The sequence below is a fragment of the Myotis daubentonii genome, chromosome 8 (genome assembly GCF_963259705.1).
Source record: "Myotis daubentonii chromosome 8, mMyoDau2.1, whole genome shotgun sequence".
Classification (NCBI taxonomy): Eukaryota; Metazoa; Chordata; class Mammalia; order Chiroptera; family Vespertilionidae; genus Myotis; species Myotis daubentonii.
Genome location: NC_081847.1, coordinates 75,516,363 through 75,539,752, shown reverse-complemented (window position 1 = coordinate 75,539,752; position 23,390 = coordinate 75,516,363). Strand labels below are relative to the sequence as shown.

At 38.5% G+C, this 23,390-nt stretch overlaps 1 protein-coding gene across 4 annotated transcripts in view; it reads left to right on the top strand.

The window, feature by feature from the left end:
- The window catches only part of RALGAPB (Ral GTPase activating protein non-catalytic subunit beta), a 131,637-nt gene that overhangs the window by 94,960 nt on the left and 13,287 nt on the right, over window positions 1-23,390 (top strand). For all 4 annotated transcript variants that reach the window (XM_059707091.1, XM_059707092.1, XM_059707089.1 and 1 more), the window contains 8 exons: window positions 545-732; window positions 3,268-3,374; window positions 5,153-5,305; window positions 8,037-8,246; window positions 11,540-11,698; window positions 17,195-17,360; window positions 20,068-20,190; window positions 21,983-22,119. In XM_059707091.1, coding sequence (XP_059563074.1) covers window positions 545-732; window positions 3,268-3,374; window positions 5,153-5,305; window positions 8,037-8,246; window positions 11,540-11,698; window positions 17,195-17,360; window positions 20,068-20,190; window positions 21,983-22,119 — 1,243 coding nt within the window. The remainder of the gene's footprint in view (window positions 1-544; window positions 733-3,267; window positions 3,375-5,152; window positions 5,306-8,036; window positions 8,247-11,539; window positions 11,699-17,194; window positions 17,361-20,067; window positions 20,191-21,982; window positions 22,120-23,390) is intronic.

Here is a 23,390-nt window from a genome sequence, read left to right as displayed (position 1 = left end):
GCAAACTCCGAGAGGGAAATTTGCTTGCAAAAAAGTTTATTGGAAAGTGCTCTCAGGATCAAGCCCTATGAAGGAGAGAAGGAAGCAATATTCCTTCACTCCCTCATAGGGAAGAACTAAATTGTGATGCAGTCACAACAAAGAGATCTGGAACTGAGTTGGCACTTCAGAGTTTTCTGAAATTGGGGCAAGAGGACTGAAACTTTATACCCCTGCATCAGCCATTCGTTGGGTATGGACTGGCCCAGGAGGTAGCTGTGATCTTAGGTGAGGTGGTTCTTGTTGGCCCAGGGCACCTCTTGGAAAGAGATCAGCTGAAAGTTGTGGCCACCATCTTCCTGCAACTAGGGGAGTGAATCTTTCAGTGGAGGGGGCAATCTGGACGGCACATCAAGGCATCCACCACAGGGAATAAATCTGACCCGCAGAGTGGAAGCATGGCCAGGTCGATTAAAATCAAAAGTGCAGAAGGACACATTAATACATGAGGTAAACTTAAGATTTTACTGTGGGAATTAACTGTTATCTTTTGTATTCTCCATAGTATTATGCAGTTGCTTGGTGCATTTCCTTCACCCAGTGGTCCTGCCTCTCCTTGTAGTTTGGTGAATGAGACCACTTTGATTAAATACTCCAGGCTGCCAACCATAAACAAGCATAGCTTCCGGTACTTTGTCCTGGATAACAGTGTCATCCTGGCAATGCTGGAACAGCCTCTTGGAAATGAACAGAGTAAGTTTCAGCACTTTGGGCTTTCTCCACAGCTATATCATCATATTCATCAGTATGAGAAAGCTATTTCCTTCAGGGAAGGAAAGAATGCAAATTCTAAGCAATTGTGAATTTGTCAGAAAGATGTCTAGCTGTGGGATAATAACGAATGAAAAACGGAAGGTCAGAAAATGGAATATACAGTGGGGCCTTGACTTACGAGTTTAATTCGTTCTGTGACGGAGCTCATAACTTAAATACTCGTATGTCAAATCAACAGTGAATGAGTGAGACACGTGATGCTGGGCTGATGTTGTGGCGTTCGCTGCGCCAACTAGCGGTGGGGTATCTGAAGCTGGCTCGTAACCCGAATGTTAGCTCGCAACTCAAAGCAAAAAATCGACCGAGAGACAGCTCGTACCTCGAAAAACTCGTTAGTCGGGACACTCGTAAGTCAAGACCCCACTGTACACATTATATAGAATCTTTTAGAGGCCCTTAATGTGTATCTGGAATATCAGAAAAGAGCTCTATAAGTTTTATAAAATATTTATTTTAGTGGGCCATTTTCTGTTGTTCTTTTTTTACTATGTTTAAAAATCATTATTACTTTTCCTTTCTTCTTGAACTTTGGATCCTGCCCCACTCCACAGTGTTCTATTTCAGTCACTGGTCTCACCCTTAGAGGTGGAAATTTGAGGAGTCATCTTTGTCTTGCCTGTTTTTTTCTGTTATTCCCTTATATAATTGATTTCTACCTACCCAGTGACTCTTTTCTTTTTTCTTCTGGAGTTGGGCAATTATTAAAGGCCCCATCTATTCCATATTAAACTGCTCTCCCAGTATATTCAAATGCAGGGCCTTATTATTTCTTACCTAGATTATTGCTGTGGTTTCCTGTCTGGTCTGATACACTCTCCTTCCAATTCCGAAATTTGTTACCCTTGTCTCCATCCTTCTTGCTGCTACCGTTGTATTCATCCTCAGATACAGATCTGACCATGTGCCAGTGCCCTGAAAACCCTTCAATGATTTTCTGTGGACACAACATTCACTGTTTTCCTCTTCTTCCTCCCCTAAATATAAACCATCTCAAAGTATGTGATTACCACTATAAGCAAGACTACTGAAAATACATTTTTTTCCTGATGTATGTAAAGCCAGTATATAAAGGAAGCATGTTCTCAGACTCTTATTGCTAGAAAGGCGGAAGAAAGTGAAGGTTACAGAATCTGTGGGCATACAGGGACCCAGGGAATCACTAGTACAGTTCCCTTATTTACAGGTGAAGAAACTGAGGCTTGTCCACTTGAGTAGTATGACTAGAACTAGAATCCAAATTTTCTGAACCTCATACCGTCCCTTTGTTATCATTGCCCCTCAGTGATAGGGTTTTCTTACTTAAAGATTTGCCTTCTTACCTTCACAAAGGTGAACGGGTCTTAGAGTCCTATGCAAATTCTTGAGAGAATATATAAGTAGGATCTCATAAATCCATAAAAATTAGACATTTCCCCGAAGTTCAAGGGTAAATGAATATCATCATAGGTTCCCATTGTGTTGTGGTAAGATACAGAGATTTTAATATGGAATAGATGGGGCTTTTAATAATTGCCCAACTCCAGAAGTGCTGATCCCAAGTCTTCTCTTTTCCTTCTCTATCCCAGACCTAGGTTTTGCTTGACTCTTATTCCCTGTCTTCTGCCTAATATTATGATTCCTTCTACTCCTAAGCAGCCTGCTGAGGAGTCTGTAAAATCCCATTATCCCCTCTGGGTGTCCTGGCCTTTTCCAGATTTTTTAGGATTCCCCTACTCTCATTCCAAGCAATTACATTTCATCAGAAGTCTACCAAAAATAAAAAATAAACTATTAGGATTTACAGATTTACAAGGATATCTTAATAGTTTATTCTAATAGCTAATAGAGGAAATGAGAGAGAATTGTGAACAACTTTGACTCCCCCATTGGAGACTAAGAAAAGAAGAAGGATCTGGGTTACTCAGGAAGTCCATCCTGAGTTCTTTACCTGCCTTTCCCTGCCCCTGAACTTGCGGTGGGATGGAACAGTGCCTGCCTTCAGTGGACAGTGGTACACAAAGACATGGGTGAATGTAGCAGCACTGCAAGCAACCAGTCTAGTCTGTCTTCCTGCACTTGGGTTATTCCCAACATTGGAATTAAAAATACTTGCCAGGACAGTGTTTCTCAAAAATGTGTATGTGTACCATTGGAGGTATGTGAGATGAAGTTAGTATTTTATGTATTTTTAAATGTGTTAAAAAATACATAATTAGCACACCAAAATTATGATTTTCTATTTGAAGTAGAGATATACAATTTCCTTTGAAAATAAATTTAAGTTAAAAAAAAAAAGGAAAGAAAGTGGTTCATATAAAATAAGACTACATGGATATGAGAAACCACCGAGGTGGTACACAAAGGATGAAAGTTTGGGCAACACTGTATTGGGCTTTATTAGAAGCTCTGCAGTTGATAACAGGTGTATTTTAAATGATTGTCTGAAATAAAACCTTTTACATCTTCTTATTCTAGATGATTTTTTTCCCTCTGTCACTGTGCTGGTTCGGGGAATGTCTGGAAGACTTGCATGGGCACAACAGCTTTGCCTTTTACCCAGAGGAGCAAAAGCAAATCAGAAGGTATCCATCAGAAGTTACAGGGAAGTGACTAGGCATGAGTGTGTGGATATGTATGTGTGCGTGTGCATGTGTGCACACTATGATTTAAAGGTTAAAAAGTTCCCACAAAAGTTGCAGAAAAAAATAAATATTTTTGATCCTAACCAGGGTCTCAGTCAGGGGCTTTACATCTAAATGATCTTAGGAGCCTAGACTTTTAGATTCACTAATTACTCTTTAAAGACATCTTCAAGGCAGATGTATTTTTAAAAAGCTTTCCAGGTGTTTCTGGTATCCACTTATAATTAAGAACTACCGTTCTGAATAATTGTCCTCCCTTCCCCCCGCCCCCGCCCTCCCCCCCCCCACCCCCCGCAATGTTAAATAAATATAATAAAACTCAGGTGCATGCCATATATGAAAAAAGTTTGGCTAGACCTTTGATCTCCCTGGTAACAGGACTTGTTTCAAATGATTTATTCCCATATAATTGGTAATGTGCTCTCTCATTTTCTTAATATGCTGTATAATTGAATGAAATCTTATTTTCAAGTGGCACATTTTTTTTTTATATAATATATTTTTATTGATTTCAGAGTGGGAGAGAGAGAAACATCAATGATGAGAGAGAATCATTGATCGGCTGCCTCCTGCACAGCCCCTACTGGGGATCGAGCCCACAACCCAGGCATATGTCCTTGACCGGAATCGAACCTGGGACCCTTCAGTCCGTTCTATCCACTGACCAAACCAGCTAGGGTGCAGTTTATTTTATTTATAACATTTGTATTTTTGTGAATAAAATTTGCTCATGGGAGAAAAGAATTAGAAAGTTCAGATAATGAAGAAATTTTAAATCACCTATGTCCTCTTTGGAAGTATATAGCCACTGTTAATATTTTAGTGGATTTCCTCCCAGTCTTTTTTTCCTTTCTGTACACAATAACACTTAAATAGAATCTGAGTCATTTTTTATACTGCACATTGTAAGTTTTTACTTATGTTACTAAAAATTGTTTAAAGCATGACTTAATAAAATTTCACTAGCATTTAAGGGCAATTAGAGTATGTGTCTAAAACCATTTAATATCTTATATGTCTCTGTTGAGTGAGATGTGTTCATCTCTCTGAGAGGAGCACATGCAACATCATGAGGCTCACATTCTGTCAGTAGTACTTAAGCATTGAAGACTGAGAAGAAAGGAGATTAGGAAAGGACCTGAAATTTGTTGATGGTTTAATATGTGCCAAATACATTTTTATTTAATCTTTACATTCTTTTTAGATATAAAAACAGAAGTCTCACAGCTTGTATATGTTAAAAGTAGGTATTTAAAGCCATGAAGACCTAGATTTAGTGCCCATACTCTTTCAGTTAAGCCATACTAAGATTCTAATTGAACTCCCTGAGTAGTGATGCCCAGTGGACCTAGATTGTACTTTATTCTATGGAATGATTTGAGAAGTCTTGGGGAAGAAGAAAGTTTGAGCCTTAAGCTCTGAAATGCCTCACCCATTGGCTTTCCAACTGAACATAGGAGATTCAGGCCTGGGCAATAGAGGTCTACAACCCATTTATCAGTCACAAAATTATAATAATTTGATGAACAATCTTACAAATATATAATAGAGTGCACCGGTACACAGGCTATTTGTCAAAGGTAATTGCAGATTCTTATTGAGTTCTTGTGTTATGTAATCCTGGAGAAACATAGGCATCTAAGAGACCAGGGAAATAGATGTCATTATAGATGGCACCAAATGTAATAAACATAATGTTATTTGTTTTATTTTAACAGCTTTTTGTGCCTGAACCTCGTCCAGTTCCTAAAAATAATGTTGGATTTAAATATACTGTGAAACATCGACCATTTCCTGAAGAAGTGGATAAGATTCCCTTTGTGAAAGCAGATCTGAGCATTCCAGACTTGCATGAAATCGTCACTGAAGAAGTAAGATGAATTATTGTCAGCTGTTGTTAAGAGAATGACTATAAACATTCTTAAACAACTTCCAGGCTTAAAGACACTGCCTTTTTTTAATGTTACTGGAGGCGATTCATAAGATGATTTGGATCTCTGTCATCCAGGAGGTTATATAGTAAGACAAGTATAGAGTGTGGCTGACTGAACAGAACTGGCATCTCTTAGAGAGAGGTCACTGGGCTGCATAGGCTGGTTTCAGTCATGTGGTGACATGATCAGACTCTAATGGAGGATATTTGGAGAAAGGAGACCAATTCAGAGACTATTATGACAATCCAGGCAGGAGAAAGGAAGGACTACCTCACTGGTAGTGAAAGTTAAAACATTGGAATGGATTGTAGAGGTAGGTCCAAGCTGTCTTGATGAGGGAAGGAAAGGAGCCAAAGAACTTTAGATTTTTGAGCTTGAGTTTTAGTTGTGTTATAATTGAAGATATTGGTACCATTTATAGAAATCTGGGCATGAGGAAGAAGACAGGAAAAACATATTTGGCTTTAGATTATTTCAGATAAGTAATTAGATTAAGTAATTGATATTTTAGTTCAAAGGAGAAGAATTTTAAGAAGTTGGGGATAGAGGTATGTCAGGGCATGAGAGACTAGAAGGGCAGAAATGGAGGCTGCCTACCTTATCAAGTGCTGGGGAGATAAGGGAGAAGGAGCACTAAGAAGAGGCCCCAGGCCGGAACTGGTTTGGCTCAGTGGATAGAGCGTCGGCCTGTGGACTGAAGGGTCCCAGGTTCGATTCCAGTCAGGGGCATGTACCTGGGTTGCGGGCACATCCCCAGTGGGAGATGTGCAGGAGGCAGCTGATCGATGTTTCTCTCTCATCGATGTTTCTAACTCTCTATCTCTCTCCCTTCCTCTCTGTGGAAAATCAATAAAATATATTTAAAAAAAAAAAAAAAAAAAGAAGAGGCCCCAGGATTTTGGCATGAAATTGTACCTGCCTTTTGAGAGTAGGTTCAAAGGAGTATTAAAGTTGGCAACAGAGTATAAGGAGCTGTGGAGTGAAAGTTTAATGAGAGGCAGTGAATATAATCCATACTGTTAGCAGTAAAGGGAAGGATACAGAGTGGATAAAGCCTAGTAAGGAAAGGCAAGGCTAGGTTTTTTCTTTTTCTTTTTTTTCAAATATATTTTTACTGATTTCAGAGAGGAAGGGAGAGAGAGAAAGAGAGGATCATTGATTGGCTGCCTCCTGCACTTCCCCCACTGGGGATCAAGTCTGCAACCCAGGCATGTGCCCTTGACCGGAATTGAACCGGGACCCTTGAGTCTGCAAGGTCGACGCTCTATCCACTGAGCCAAACTGGCTAGTGCTTCTTTTCTTTTTTAAAAAAAATTCAAGGATAAGAAGAAAATGAACATGCTTAGTGGTCAACAAGAAGGAACCAGCGGAGGAAGTCTGTGTCTGCTAACACTCTAAGATGGGCTAGCGAAATGATTAATAGAGTACGGCCCTGGAGGTAGTAGGGTCAAGAGTCTATATTATTGCATCCAGACAGGATACTTCTGGTAAGACAGGAGAAAAGGAGAGAGTAGGTAAAGGTTCAGAGACATTTAGAGGTAGAAAGGAGGAAAATTTAAGGAGTTTATGTAAACTTTAATCTTAGTTCTTAGCAGTGAAATAGGGAATCAAGGATGGCTCTTAAAATTGCCAGGCAGCCCAGGTAAGGTTAAGTAGCATTGTTTGTAATGACGTTACTTACTGTGTTGTAAGTAACTTCAAAAGTCCTTAGGATTTGGAGGCATAAGCAAAAAATTTGGTGTGGAGATTAACAGGAATGAGACTATGGGAAGATAAGGAACAACAGCCATTTCTATGCTTAAAGGGTATTAACATATTTGGGGGTTTAGAATTGTTTGGGAAGTAGATGAAGCCAGAGGATGCTAATGGCCTGGGAAAATACAGGGATGGGTTGGATACCTCCTAGTGATGGAAAGTGAAGGTGTGATAGCAGGAAAGGGGGCTTATGATTGGAGAAAGGAATTTCAGAATTATAACTCTTGAAAGTTCAGCACATCTGAGATACAAAAGTGTGCTTTATAGAGGGCCAAAAGTTATCAGGATTGAGCAGATTGTAGAAGTGCAGAGTGGGGCAAAAGTAGGTTTATAGTTGTATGTAAAACACTTTATTCTTGTATTATTATTTATTATTGTATTATTTTCCATATGAACAACTGTAAACCTATTTTTTTCCCACCCTGTATAAGCCAGGTTGTTAGAAAGATCATTGCTCACCAAAGAAGGTGAATTTTAAACTAGACTTGATTGGAAGGGAATCGGAAGGGTCAGGGGAAGTTCAGAGTAATTAGTGGAGTAATCCATATGGATAAAGACTTCAAAACATGTGGGGGGTCACTGCAAAATGAAGATAGACAGTGGTCTGGAAGAGGGATGAGAGTAACAACTCTGCCCCTTTTCTTGAAGGGAAGCAGAGACAGTGCTTTCATCTACAGGGTGAAGATTGAGAAGCAATTCTTGAGGCTATAGGAGAGTTTTTTTGGTATTTGTTTTAACCTTGAAACATGTTTGCCTGGTTGCATGCACTGTATTGAATTGAAACTCAGTGTTGGTCTCTGAAAATTATCTTTACTTACTTTGTTGCTTGTAGCTTTATTTTCATTTTAGAATTAAGAATGATCCTATTTCTTTTATAATAGTTTGAAAAGATTAAATATTTGGCTTATTTCAGTTAGAAGAGAGACATGAAAAATTAAGGAATGGAATGGCCCAGCAGATTGCTTATGAAATACACCTTGAACAACAAAGTGAGGAAGAATTGAAGAAGAGAAGTTTTCCTGATCCAGTTACGGATTGTAAGCCCCCACCTCCTGCCCAGGAATTCCAAACAGCACGCCTTTTCCTTTCACACTTTGGATTTTTGTCCTTAGAAGCATTGAAGGTAATTTTCCTAAACTTTTATGAGTAAATATATTTGTAAACTAGCATTTAGCTATTGATAGCTAAAACATTTTTATGAGAATAGAAAGAATTTAATACATCTAGCTCTGAATTTTTCAGGATAATGTAGGGCCCATATCACACACATAAGTGACACCTACAGATAATTAGAAAAAGAATCTTAAAAATTTTTCCTTAGTAAAATTTATTACTGAAAGGATGGGCTGCAGTTGATGCTGTACTTTAAAAAGGAACAAATATTTGTGAGCCAAGGACTGCTTATGTTGTGCATTTTCTAAGATCAGACTGTGTAGGTTTGTGTCCTGGCAGCACTACTTGCCAACTATGTGGTCTTGGGCAAATTGCCTGACTTCTCTGAGTCTTAGCTCTCTTTTACAAAATGGGGGTAACAAAAGTATCCACCTCACTATGGTCATGTTAAGATGCTTCATGTAGTAACTACTTTGCATAATCTAAGTCAGCCTGTAAGGTAAATATTGCCATTCTTAATTCTAGTATCCTTAAAACAATTTTACAAGGGAAGTGATGCTGTCCTATATTACAGATGTGGAAACAGAATATTTTTAAAATGTGAAATCCGTCTGCCTGTGGAGGATTTGGGGTTTGCTGTACCAAGACCACTTTGTTTTGAAAAGCACAACTGAATGTTGTCAAGCAAGAAGTTGCTTATTGCACAACTTGTCCCTTGCCCTTACTCCCTAGCAACTACTTGGTTAAAGGCCATTTAACATTTTTAGGAAAGCAGGGAGAACTTTGTGTCTGATTTTGGATTTCAGCATATAGATGGAAAATGTTTTATTGTTGTAGAAAAGTGAATTGGTGATGGGGAGTATGAGCATAAAAACTTTTAAAATGCAGAAGAAAGGAGAAGGGAGGAAATAATGAAAAACACAGTGGCAGGAAATAATGAAAAATACAATGGCAAATATGGAAGGCAAGGAACAAAGATACATCCTACAAATAATTAGTGATATTCCTAATGAAGAAAACTGAACAGAGTCAAAGCAATAATAAAAATATACTAGGAGAAAATTGTTACATCCTGTGGACTGAAGGGAGATGAGAGGAGTCCTAATAGCACTGTCCCTGAGATTGTAATTTTCCATTCATGTTACCTGTTTTAGTTAAAATTTTTAAGCTTTCAAAAAAATAACGTTCATGCTTTGTCATCTGTGTCAGAACATAGGACAAAGAAAGTTTCCTGGTTCATCTTATGAACCTCAGCATATATCTAATCACTTAAACCTGACAGCACACATACAAAAAAGCTATAAACCAGTCTTACTTATGAATCTATATACAAAAACATGTATATGAAGGAGAATGTTAGTCAAACTGAATTTAATAGCATATCAAGCAAATTACCTTCCACAACCAAGTAAGATTTATTCTAGGAACTCAAGGAGAGTTAGTTATTGGGAACTACTAATAAAGTTAATTAAGAGAATAATTTAATTGTATTAGTAGATTAGTCATTAAAACAGTCAGTATTTACTAGAATAGTATTCATTCTGATTTAAAAATACAAACAAAAAATTAAAATTAAATAGAACTAGTAATGTAGATCTCTCTAACTTGTAGCTCATGAGAAACTGGAAGTACCCCTTGTTAAAATCAGAGGCAAAGGGTATCGACCTTGACTGCTATATTATTTAGTCAATGAAATTTTTAAAATTTAAAGTAATTGTAGATTGCCCTGGCCGGGTAGCTCAGTTGGTTAGAGTATCGTCCCAGTACAACAAGGTTGCGGGTTTGATCCCTGGTCAGGGCACATACAAGAATCAACCAGTTAATGCAGAAGTGAAACAACAAATCTATTTCTCTCCCTCTCCCTTCCTCTCTCTAAAGTCAGTTAAAATAAATAAAGACAATAATTATAGATTAATAGTTGTAAAAAAAAAATGTATAGGAAAGTTCTCCCAATAGTAACCTCTTACATAGATGTAGTTACATCAAAACCAGGAAAGTCAATGAAATATTAAACTAAGGGGTAAAAACTATTGAAAGAAGACAGGTCATAGGTAACATGGCGTTTAATTAGACAATCATAAGAGAATCAATAAAATGGTTAAATGAGAGAATTAAGAGCACCACACAAAAAAGTACAAAATTTAATTACTATAGCTATAATGTCTGGTTAAAAATACAGTGTAACTCTGACTGGTTTGGCTCAGTGGATAGAGCGTCGGCCTGCGGACTGAAGGGTCCCGGGTTCGATTTCGGTCAAGGGCATGTACCTTGGTTGCAGGCACATCTCTATTAGGAGGTGTGCAGGAAGCAGCTGATCAATGTTTCTCTCTCATCGATGTTTCTAACTCTATCCCTCTCCCTTCCTCTCTGTAAAAAATCAATAAATATATATTTTTTTAAATATAGTATAAAAATACCTAATTTACAGTTGCTGATATTGATAAAAGTTACCCTAACAAACTTCACAGGACCTAGAGGAAAAATTTTATATAAGAGATATAAGATGTGCATATGATGCTCCTGAATTAGAAGGTCATCCAGGAGAAGAAACTAATGAAATAGCTTACTTAAAAGGAAAAGAATTTGGAGGCTTTGCCCTACAAGCTGTATTACAGTATGCTACAACTCCACAATTCCTTATTCATGATTTCAAAGTCAAAACTCAGAACCAGAAGTTTGTTTGTACATTTGTAGCAAATTCAATTAGTGGCAAAATCTGGCCTCTGTTGACATGAGGCTATTTGTAGTCTTTACTTATTTCACTTAGTGTGAATAATCAATGTCTTTGGTTATAGGGTGCTGCCCAAGCCCTTGCTAGAAATGTTATGTAATAGACATTTGTGTTTAAGTTTTTGTTAGATACAAATTTTTAATTCAGTTGGATAAATACCAAGGTGTGCAATTGCTCTGTTGTATGGTATGACTATGTTTAGCTTTACAAGAATCTATGCCAACTGTCTTCCAAAGTGACTACCATTTTGCATTTCCACTAGCAATGAATGATTTTTAAAAAAGTGCATTGAAAAGTTTTCTAGAAAGCATGATATGTTATAGAGAAAATAAGATGCAAAATTAAATGCATATGATCTCAATTATCTTTAACAAAAAAAAAGGCAAATGCAAGAACTGGAAGGAAGTACACAAGAATGTTCTATTGTTTCTTTAGTTTAAGATTATGGTGTGCTTATTCCCGCCACTTTGTAAGTTTATATTTACTATTTATTAAACCATGAACAAGTATTGCTTTTATAATCAGAGTAGTGAAAAGAGGAAATAATTTCTTCTTTCTTCCTTTGGTGGTAGGAACCTGCAAATAGTCGTCTACCTCCTCACCTTATTGCACTCGACTCCACAATACCTGGATTTTTTGATGACATTGGGTATCTGGATCTCTTGCCATGTCGTCCTTTCGACACAGTTTTTATTTTCTATATGAAACCAGGTCAGAAAACAAACCAGGAGGTAAGATTTCTGAATTTGAGGGATAATTTGTATGGTTATGAATATAAAAAATTGTACATGGCTTGTGCTTATCCATAGTAGGAGATGAGTTATATTTGATGCTTAAAGACTTGTGAACCAGTTCAGAGACTGAATTAATGAAAACTATGGTGCTTGGAGTCCCAAGTCTTGACTCTCAATGAATTAATTTAGAGCCAAGCTATATAGCATGTCTTTCTTCCTCTTAAGAAATTCAGATTCATAAGACAAAAGAAACTAAAATACGAAAGGTTAGCCACAAAAAGCTAAAGCTAGGCCTGATTGCTTTAGAGTAAAACAACACAACAGATATTTACTGAACATCTTCCCTGTGGCTTAACATGCCAGAGTATAGGCATGATTAACAGTCTTTCTTCCGAAGGAGCTCATCTTCCAGGTAATCTCAGAAGCAAATAATTTCAGTTGAGTTATGCATAGTGTGCAGTGGAGAAAATAACACCTGAAATAGCGGATAAAAACAGAAGACTAAGTAAAACATGGTTGTCTACGTGTAACAAAGTGAGTAGGAGAAGAGTGAAGAAAACTGTAAGATAGGTGAGAATGAAAAACAGTGGACAGCAAGAGATTTGAAGTGTTTGTTGGAAATGCATAGTAGAAACATGGAATAGGCAGGCTTACCAAGTGTGACTAGGAAAGGGCCAAAAGAAGATTTGTAAAATACAGTATACAGATGTGTAGGGCACTGTGACTATAAGATTTGGAATTTTACTGTAATCATTGTAAGACCATTAGCTAATCAAATTGAGAACACCTTAAGAAACTTACCAAAGTCACAAAACATTTATACTGTTAGCACTATTTCAAATTATTGGAGCCCTACTAGAAAAGGAGATTGATTTATGAGAAAGTTCTCATTTCATGTAATTGATTCTATAAGTATTAACAGTTTGCACCCTGGCCGGCTTGGCTCAGTGGATAGAGCGTCAGCCTGTGGACCGAAGGGTCCCAGGTTCAATTCCGGCCAAGGGCACATGCCTGGGTTGTGGGCTCGTTCCCCAGTGGGGGGTGTGCAGGAGGCAGCCTATCAGTGATTCTCTCTCATCACTGATGTCTCTATCTCTCTCTCCTTCTCCCTTCCTCTCTGAAGTCAATAAAGAAATATATTAAAAAAAAAAGTTTGCAATCAGTTAGGTACCAAGGTTATAGGTGTGAACAAACTCTACAAGGTTTCTGTCCTTCTAGAACTGCTGTTTAATGGGAAAGACAGATGATTAAATGAACAATCATAGAAAAGTGTGCTCATAGGAATATGTTATAGGCTCCATAACAGGAACACCTAACCTGGTTTTAAGAAGTCGTCCTTGGAGGAAAGACATTTAAGCTGGTATTTGAAATAAGCATTGACAATAGATAAAAAGTAGAAGCAGGTTGTCACTAACCAAGTAATAGCATATATAAAGGCTCTGGAGGTAAAAGAGAACTCTGTCTTTACAAAATTCATTGAGGGTTTAATATGCTTGGTTCTTGGGAGAATGTAGGCTTGTGGTAGCCAGGAATGAGACTGTTGGACTCAAGTTTTTTGGAAGAACCTCAGTAGAATTGGGTTAATTGCAGGGATTGGGGATCTGTTTCGAAGGAAGTCTAATGCGTGGTTTGTATGAAAATAGTAGGACTATTTTTCTCCTTCTTGTACAAGAAGACTCAAACCCTTAAGGTAATTCAAACTATTTTAGTTTTCTTAGCTGTCATGGGAGTGAGGGCTACTATGAAACAATGAAGATTGTCTGAGGCCTCTTTTATAATGGCTAAGACCTAGCCACAGGGTAGGTTGAGAATAATTTCTGGCTGCCAGCCAGTGGCCTTCAGGTTGAATTTTATTCACTTACTGCATCTTTTTTTTTAAATATATTTTTTATTGATTAAGATATTACATATGTGTCCTTATCCCCACGTTGCCCCCTACACCCCCCCCCCCATGCCCGATCCCCTCCGTTGTCCGTGTCCATTGGTTAGGCCTATATGCTTGCATATAAGTCCTTTGGTTGATCTTTCCCCCTTAACCCCACCCTCCCCTACCTTCCCTCCAAGGCCCGACAGTCCAATCAATGCCTCTCTGTCTCTGGATCAGTCCTTGTTCATCAGTTTATGTTGTTTATTATATTCCACAAATGAGTGAGATCATGTGGTATTTATCCGCTCTCCAGTTCTGTCCATGCTGTGGCAAATGGTAAGAGTTCCTTTTTCTCCTTCCTCTTCTTAAAGAATACCTTTCAGCATTTCATATAATGCTGGTTTGGTGGTGATGAACTCCTTTAGCTTTTTCTTATCTGTGAAGCTCTTTATCTGATCTTCTATTCTGAATGATAGCTTTGCTGGATAAAGTAATCTTGGTTGTAGGTTCTTGCTATTCATCGCTTTGAATATTTCTTGCCAGTCTCTTCTGGCCTGCATGGTTTCTGTTGAGAAATCAGCTGACAGTCGTATGGGTACTCCCTTGTAGGTAACTGACTGTCTTTCTCTTGCTGCTTTTAAGATTCTCTCTTTGTCTTTTGCTCTTGGCATTTTAATTATGATGTGTCTTGGTGTGGTCCTCTTTGGATTCCTTTTGTTTGGGGTTCTCTGCACTTCCTGGACTTGTAAGTCAATTTCTTTCACCAGGTAGGGGAAGTTTTCTGTCATTATTTCTTCAAATAGGTTTTCAATATCTTGCCCTCTCTCTTCTTCTGGTACCCCTATAATTCTGATGTTGGTATGCTTGAAGTTGTCCCAGAGGCTCCTTACACTATCTTCATATTTTTGGATTCTTTTTTTTTTTCTTTTTCGGTTGGGTATTTTTTGTTTCTTCATATTTCAAATCTTTGACTTGATTCTTGGGATCCTCTTGTCTGCTGTTGGATCTCTGGAAATTATTCTTTATTTCAGTCAGTGTATGCTTAATTTCTAGTTGGTCTTTTTTCATATCCTCCAGGGTCTCACTAAATTTATCGACAGTTTCCATAAAATTCTTGTGTGCTAGATGTTCTGTAGGGCCCAGTGGTTCAGCCTCCCCAGTTACCTGAGGTGGACACTCTTGGTGCACCCCCTTGTGGGCTTTGTGCACAGTCTTGTTGTAGTTATGCCTTGATTGTTGTAGGATCACCGGGAGGAATTGACCTCCAGGCCAATTGGCAGTGAGAATCAGCTGTGTCTGCAGTGGGAGAACTTCTGTGCTGAAGACACCCTTCTGGGGCAAGACTTGCTTCAGTGGGGCTTTGGTGCTCACTGAGTCTGCGCCCTGAGTGTGTCCCTTATGGATCTGAGGAGTTGTAGTCTGGATGGTCCCCCTCTGACCACTGGGTACACTGGCTCTTGGATCTAAGGAGGTGCTAATTTAGCCTCTGCCTGAAGTTACCCAGCAGGAGCTACGAAGAGAACTGCAGATTCCTCTTCCTTTTTTGGAGTTTGGAGGTGCCCTGATGAGGCCCAGCTGTGAGGCAATGCAAGCTGCTGTGGGGCCTTGGGCCTTCTCTTGGAAGTTCTGGGTCTGTCTGGCCCAGCTGCAATTTGTTAGGTAATTTTCAGGTTGCAAAGGGCCAGGGCATTCATATGCAAAAGCCTCCACCGCAGCCTGGTTGGGGCAGGGTCTCAGGGAATCAAAGGGCGGAGCAAGCAGATATGGCTGGTCCTCAGCCCTGACCTAAGGGGCCGCGCATCTCAGTGTCCCGATAATTGCTGCAAGCACCAGTGAGGGAAAGCGCCCTCAAGTTCAGAGTTCTGCCCGCTGCCAGACAGTCCAGTTTCTCCCCGTATGAGTCCTGGGTCCCCAGAGACTTCCCGGAACCGGAGTTCAGAGTAGTCGGGAGCTTGTGACTCCCTCCTGATTCAAAAAGACAGCCGAATCCTCAGGTACCAGCCCTTTTCCGCGCGCACGCGCTCAAGCCTCCGTACCTTTGCACTTTACTTCCGCAGCTCTTCTGAGTCTCAGTGTGCTTTTCTCTTTTCTTCTAGTTGTAGAATTTACACTCAGCCAGCCTTCCTGTAGTTCTGGATGATGTCCGTTTTGTCTTTTAGTTGTATTTTTGAAGTTGTTGTGGGAGGCAGCAATTCCCCGGTGTTTACCTATGCCACCATCTTAGTTTCTCCCACTTACTGCATCTTGACTCAATTTTCAGAAATGATTTATTTAAAAGTTTCACTTATGAATACAAATTTTAATTGGAAGAAAACTTGAACTGGCTGTCAAATCAGTTTCCTGGCACTTATAAGAATATATGAAGGGATAGGAGTAAACAAAATAATTACGTTACTAAAAAGTGTTTAAGAGATGATGTGTTTGACAGAAGATGGCCTGGCATTGGTACCCAGTGGATTGAGAAATAATAGATTAACACCCCATATTTTGATTTTTTCAGGCCCCCTGACGATCTTGACATAGATTAGCATTGTATGAACTATATCAGTGGTATGTGGACTGGCTGCATCAATCTCAGGGCAGGAGGACTTCTAAAAATAGTAATTCCAGGATACTACCCCTGCTGATTCTGATGTAGAAGGTCTGGAGTGGGCTAAGAGAATCTTAGGTTTAAGAAATTCCACAGGTGATTTTGGTACATTCCCTCTGTCTTCCCCACCCCCCATTTAATTTGTAGAGGATGTCACATTTCCTCTCTTTAGTGTAAGGTTTTCAACAGCATAACTATTGCTATTTTGGGCAAGAGAATTCTTTCTTAAGGGATCTGTCCTGTAAATAGGAATTAGCAGCATCTTTGGCCTCTACTCACTAGCTAGATACCAATAGCTCCCCACCAGCTGAGATAATAAAAATGTCTCCAGACATTGCCAAGTGGTCCCTGGAGAGCAAACTCACTCCTGTGAGTACCACTGTTTCAGAATTAGGAGCTTTTCTTTTGTGGACCAGTAAAAGTCCAGTTATTAAATTTGGTACTTAATGAAGAAGAGAGAAGGTTATAGTCCTTCATTTTTTTCTGGAATGACTGCATGCTCTTCTTTGGACTAAGAGACGGATGTTTTTATGCTCTTTTATTATACCTAACCTTTATTGAATTTTTGATTTGTATTTTTGATAGCATTTGTCAAGATTTATAATTAAATGATCACATACAAAGGTAATGTTTTTCACTAACCAGTAATCTCTGTGAAGGCAGGGACAAAGTGTTTTTTGTTTACTTTTAATAAACAAGTCTGGTTCAATAATTGTTTTGCTGGGGGTGGGGGGAAGCTAAGGGCTTTACTTGCTTTACCTCACTTAATCTTCACAGTCATCATTATTATCCCCATGGTATAGATGAAAAATCTGACACAGTGAGGTTAAGAAATTTGCCCAAGGCCCAGCAAGGATTTGAACTCAAATCTACCTCAAAAGCATGCATTTTTTTAACTACAGTTGTATATTGCCAAGTTTATTCTGAACTTAGACTTTATTTGTCAAATATTTCCAAACTAACTGATTTTTATGAAGATTCATTTTGATATGCTCTTGTTTCCTTTATTATAGCTGATGAATGATATGTATTTCAGATTTTAAAGAATGTGGAGTCTTCCAGAAATGTTCAGCCACATTTCCTAGAATTTTTGCTCTCCCTTGGCTGGTCAGTAGATGTGGGCAGACATCCTGGTTGGACTGGGCATGTTTCCACCAGTTGGTCTATAAACAGTTGTGATGATGGCGAAAGACCAGAACAAGGTAAAACTCATTAAGCTCTTTGTTTTTTTCTTGTTTTGTTACTCTTTTTTTTTTTATTATTTCTGAAAGTATTGCAGATGTCCCCTTCCTCCCTGCCCCACCTTTACTATGAGTTTGTAGTCTTATTTTTAAAACTAATAAGCAGAGATATATAAAGGAAAATCTCCATCCCCTAATCCTAGTCTTCACAGGAGGTCACTTAATAATAGTTTGTATATTTTACCAGACATTTTTGTGCATAAATAAATGTTATACCAGTATATAAATATAGAGTTAATTGATATAATGATCACAAACATAATTTCTTTTTTATAGTGTGAATAAACAAATTTCATTTTCTGTAACAGTATTATAATAAATTTAGATTATCTATAGCAAATAACACAGTTTCCTAACAAATGTATTTTGCCTAATAAATACAGTTTTCTATTAACAGGTGTGATTTAGAGACTTAGTGGCTATCATTAAAGGTTACATTCTTGGGACATTATATAAAACCCTTTGTAGTTTAAGGGACGGAAGGGGACATCTTAATATTTTCTATAATTGGGAAATTAAAAAACAAAAAACTTGAAGTGAACAGCTGACTATCTCTGAGAGATTCACAGGCCCATCTCTACAAATCCTCCTGAAGAACTCTAATGAAGATAACAAATACCAGAGCAAGTTTAAATTTAAACTGAAGACCTTTGCCCCACCTGGCTAGTGTTCTTTGTTCTGAGGGCTTCTGCAGTCACTGGAAAGTTAATGTTATCTCTTTGCAGTGGGTAATGCTTGTGTCCAATGCTTTGAATAATCAGGTTCTTCTTTAACATGATTATAGTTTCTCAAGATTTCCATTGAATACCACTGTGACTTGTGATCTGCAATTTTTTTCTAATTTCAACTAAATTTGAATCAAATTATTTGAGGATATACTGTAATTTTAATTCTCACATATTCTTATGAACTTGAGTATATTTATAGACTAAATTCCCATAATTAGAATTTATAAAGGATATGCATATTTTTCAATTTGATAAATATATCAGTTAGATGCTTATGGTTGCAAGTAACAGAAAACATGACCCATACTGGCCTAGATTTTAATGGTCATCTATTGCCTCATGTAACTGAAAGCTGCAGATTACTGTACAATTTTGTTGTCACTTGATCAGCACTCTTGTTCTATTTCTCTTCAATTTTCTTTTAGCTCAGCCCTCCAAGTGTTGTCTTTGTTCCCAGCCTGGTTTCTCTCATAGTGCAAAAAGGCAATTCCAGGCTTTACATTCACATACCACATTAGCCTGAATAGGAGAGATTAGTTGAACTTCTCTATTCCCAAATCCTGAGATACTCAGGGATTGGACCACCCCAGTCTATTGCTATGGCAGGAGAGATGGAATGACCCTCAGAAGAGAGCTATAGACAAGGTAGAACTTGTAGTGAAGAGACAATCCTGCCCACAGTTCACACCTGCTACACAGAGTAGGGGTGTGAAGCAATAACCATAGTATCCACTGCAGTAGGTACAAAATGCCTTCCCAGCGTCTAAACCAGGAGTCAGCAAACTACAGCCCATGTCTGTTTTTGTAAATTTTTATTAGAATTTTAAATAACTTACAGAATACTTGTTTATTTTTATTTTTAAAATATATCTTTATTAATTTCAGAGAGAAAAGGAGAGGGAAAGAGAGAGAGAAATATCAATGATGAGAGAGAATCATTGATTGGCTGCCTCCTGCACGTCCCCCACGGAGGATCAAGCCTACAACCGCAACCCAGGCATGTGCCCTTGACCGGAATCGAACCTGGGACCCTTAAGTCCACAGGCTGACGCTCTATCCACTGAGCCAAACCAGTTAGGGCACAAACACTTGTTTATGTATTGTCTTTGGTACAATAGCAGACTTGAGTAGTCAATGGCCTACAGTTACTCTCTGATCCTTTACAGAAATAGTCTGCTACTCTGGTCTAAATTTTCTGTTTGTCACATCCTCACCAACATTAGATATCTTTCAATCTGTTAGGTGAGAACTTTTCTATTTTAAAGTATGATTGTTTTTAGCATCTTTTAGCATGTTTTTATTTTTTTCCCCTGAGAACTGCTTGTTCATTTCTTCCCAACTTTTTTCAGGTTGTTGGTCTTTTATGTACTACTGATAGGACATTTTAATTGTGTTCATTTTAATGGAGAACTATACTAACTCTCAGGAATGCTACTTTTATTAATTCAATCTTGCTGGCTTAGAACAGATACTATTACTAAAACTTCCTGACCATTGGGGAAGGGGAAACAGAGCAGAGCTGAGGAGCAGTGGAGAGAAACCAGGAACTAAAATGCCTTGAAAGCAAGCATACACACGCGGACACTTGCCCGCTCCCTTCAGAGGGATTCTAGTGGTCTTGTTTCTTTTGATCATTGCCTCTTCCAAAAAGACTGTTTCCTTAATCTGCTGCATACAGGTGAACCAAAGGCCCTGCTAATCAGAAGTGGTCTGACTAGAGAAGTTTCAGAGATTATGAAATTAAAATTTCATAATTTCAAGTTCGTGTGAAGACATTTAAAGAACATGTAGAATTTATTCTTCTTATACACTAATTGGTTCTTGTTGGAAATGTACCTTCTATTTATTATCACTTTCTTAACCAGTTAAAATTTCACAAAGCAGGATAATATTTGTTTTTTTCACTTGTTGGAGCAGTAACATAATGTTCTCATTCCTAGATGAAGTGATTTCCTCTGAAGATATTGGGGCTAGTATTTTCAATGGCCAGAAGAAGGTGCTGTATTACGCTGATGCCCTTACAGAAATATCTTTTGTGGTTCCTTCTCCTGTGGAGTCATTAAGTAAGAGCATTTTTTGTATGGTGCTATTTTAAGATCTATTTTTGTATTCACTGGTTTGTGCAGTATTATTGCATTGGGAGAGATTCTGAAGTCATCTAAGGCATTCTGCTTCTAAAGCATGCTAGCTTTTAGATTATGCAAAGGTACAAGATGTTAGCTCCTCTTAAATTTCTAATGAAAAGTAGTTAAAGACAAGCAGACTGACCTTCTAATTATATTCTTTAAATAGTGAAGGAGACCCACTTCAACCCATATTTTGTTTTTCTTTAATTATAATCAATACATAGGAGCCTTGTTTTTCAGTTTATTCATTTCACTAATTATGTGTGAGCCCCCACCTACTTCCCTATTTCCTGTGAGAGCCTTTATATGGAACACAGAGAGTCTTACAATTGGAAGGCTCTCATGATGGCCTCTGGCTTATCTAAAACTGAGCAGGAGAAACTTCAGCAGCCTAGAAAAGATGGTGATCAAAAGTGTTCTTTGTAAGGATCAGGGATGATCATTACTTTTCAGTCAGAACTCAGTCTTATTTTTCCTAGAACCTTTGCTTCTTACAAATTAATCCCATATCTTTGTACCTGATAAAGCAGTGGGTGGAAGGTTTACCCTTTTCTTCATTGAGGCCATCTGGAGAATGGGATGCCACACATCATCTTTTCACTGTCTCATCACCAGGATGATGACTTTTTGGGTCCTACCTTGGTAGCCTCCTAACCTTTTACTTGGACCCTTGATTTCCCACTCTAGGCCCCTCCCTATTTCATACTGTGGGGCCAGTTGTGTCTCTGGCAGGAGTGGCCTTCCATGATCTAAGTCAGTATCTTAGCAGCTGTTTGCCTTCATGTCAAGGCTATGATCTACCACCTAATTCTAGAAGCCAGGCCCTCTCTATCCTCTCTGGGCCAACTCCCTGCCTGTGTGTCTGGCCCAGCCTGCTTGCACCAACCCAGTTCTCCCACAGCCTAGATCCATGTCCTTATAGCAGCTCCCACAGTACAGTCTTCACCTCCTGTCATGAAATATCCCCTGTGCCAATTGTGCCCCTGCTCCAAATCAGCCTCCTCCTATTTCTTGAGAGTTGTCTTCCTTTGTTTTTTATAGTTCTCTGTGTGTTTGCCTCCAATCAGATCATTCCTAATCACAGAGACTAGGATTGCCCAGTGCTGCTTAGCACCATGCTATATGGTTGCTATATAATCAGAATAATTCAGAGAATAACAGATGGCTTTTATTATATCTACATCTGAAAAGTGAAATATTTTCAAATCTTACTTCAGTTATCCTGTAGGGCAGGAGCTGGCAAACTATAGGACACAGGCCAAATTCAGAATGCTAAGAGCAGTTTTTACATTTTTAAAGGATTATCATTAAAATACAAAGAAGAATATGTGATAGAGGCCTATATAGCCAGCAAAATCTAAAATATTTATTACTTGATCCTTGTAGGGGTGAGGAACTTTTTTTCTGCCAAGGGCCATTTGAATATTTATAACAACATTCACAGGCCATATAAAATTGTCAACTTAAAAATTGGCCTGCTGTATTTGGTCAAACAATTGACTCACTCCTAATGCCTTGGCAAGTACAGACCAAATGATTTTGAGGGCTTTATACAGCCTGCAGGCTGGACATTCCCCACCCCTGCTTTATAGAAAATGTTTGCCAACCCATGCTGTAGAAGTAATGCTTTGCTTAAGTGACTTAGGTTAGACTACTAGCATAATTAGTTTACACACTTTTGCTCCAAACAAGTAGTAGGTATTATAATTTTTTTTTTCTTATGCCATAGCTGATTCATTGGAAAGTAACATCTCGGACCAAGACAGTGATTCAAATATGGATCTTATGCCAGGAATTCTGAAACAGCCATCCTTGACACTTGAGCTTTTCCCTAATCACACAGACAATCTTAATTCCTCACAGAGGGTAAGTCACTTCGTTGTTAGATCTCCAAAAAGTTATAGTGGGGGTAATTATAGAATCATGCCTACAAAGCTTTTGCCTTTAACCCAGAGAGTAATCAATAGTTGCACTGATTCATTAGTGTCTCCATTTTTAAAAGCAAATTCTCATGGTTCTCTTTTTTTAGCTTGCAACAAATAGTTCACTCTATGACAGGCTTTGTTTCCCTTGATTTAGCCATTCTAGTACCATGTTTGGTTCTCTCACCCATTTCTTCTTAAGCCTACGTTTTTATTTAGTACCAGAAATATCCACTAAAACTGGAGCAGTGCCTCTACAACTCACATCTTTAATCGTGCAGCATTCAACTTAAACAAGTCTGGCTATATACAAATGGTAGCAATTTGGAGAACAGCTTAGTATATGAATGAATACACTGAGTGAGGTACACAGCAGCTACTACAAGAAGAGAGCATTTTACTTTTTTCTTACCATATCAATGGATGTTATGTCTTTATCTGTGTTTTCTCTTCATGTTACCTGTTTTTTTTTGTTGTTTGTTTTTAATCCTCACCCAAGGCTATTTTTCCATTGATTTTTTAGAGAGAGTGGAAGAAAGAGGGAAAGAAGAGAAACACATCGATTGGTTGCCTCCTGTACGTGCCCTGACCAGGGCCTGGGCTGGGGAGGAACCTGCAACCAAGGTATGTGCCTTTGACCAGAATCGAACCCAGGACTCTTCGGTCCACAGGCTGATGCTCTATCCACTGAGCCAAACCGTCTAGGGTCTCATGTTACCTCTTAAGCCTTACTGGAAAGTGACTAAGTAAGTAATATCAAGAGTACAGAACTAGTTCACAGTATAAGAAGATTGATTTAAAACAAATAAGCCTAGCTGGTGTGGCTCAGTGGTTGAGTGTTGATCTATGAACCAAGAGGTCACGGTTCAATTCCCGGTTAGGGCACATGCCCAGGTTGTAGGCTCGATCCCCAATAGGGGACATGATGTGCAGGAGGCAACCAATCATTGATTCTCTCTCATCATTAATGTTTCTCTCCTCCTTTCCTCTCTGAAATCAATAAAAATATATTTAAAACAAATAATAAAAGAGACAAAAGAAGTGTAAACTTGACTGAAGCCATTCTTCTGTTGTAAGGATTTTAATTTGGCTCCTTCCATAGTGAAAATGATCAACACTAATAAAAGAGAAAAATGGTAATTGGCGTACGACGATACCCTTTTCATTGGCTAATCAGGGCTATATGCAAATTAACTGCCAACTAAGATTGGCAGT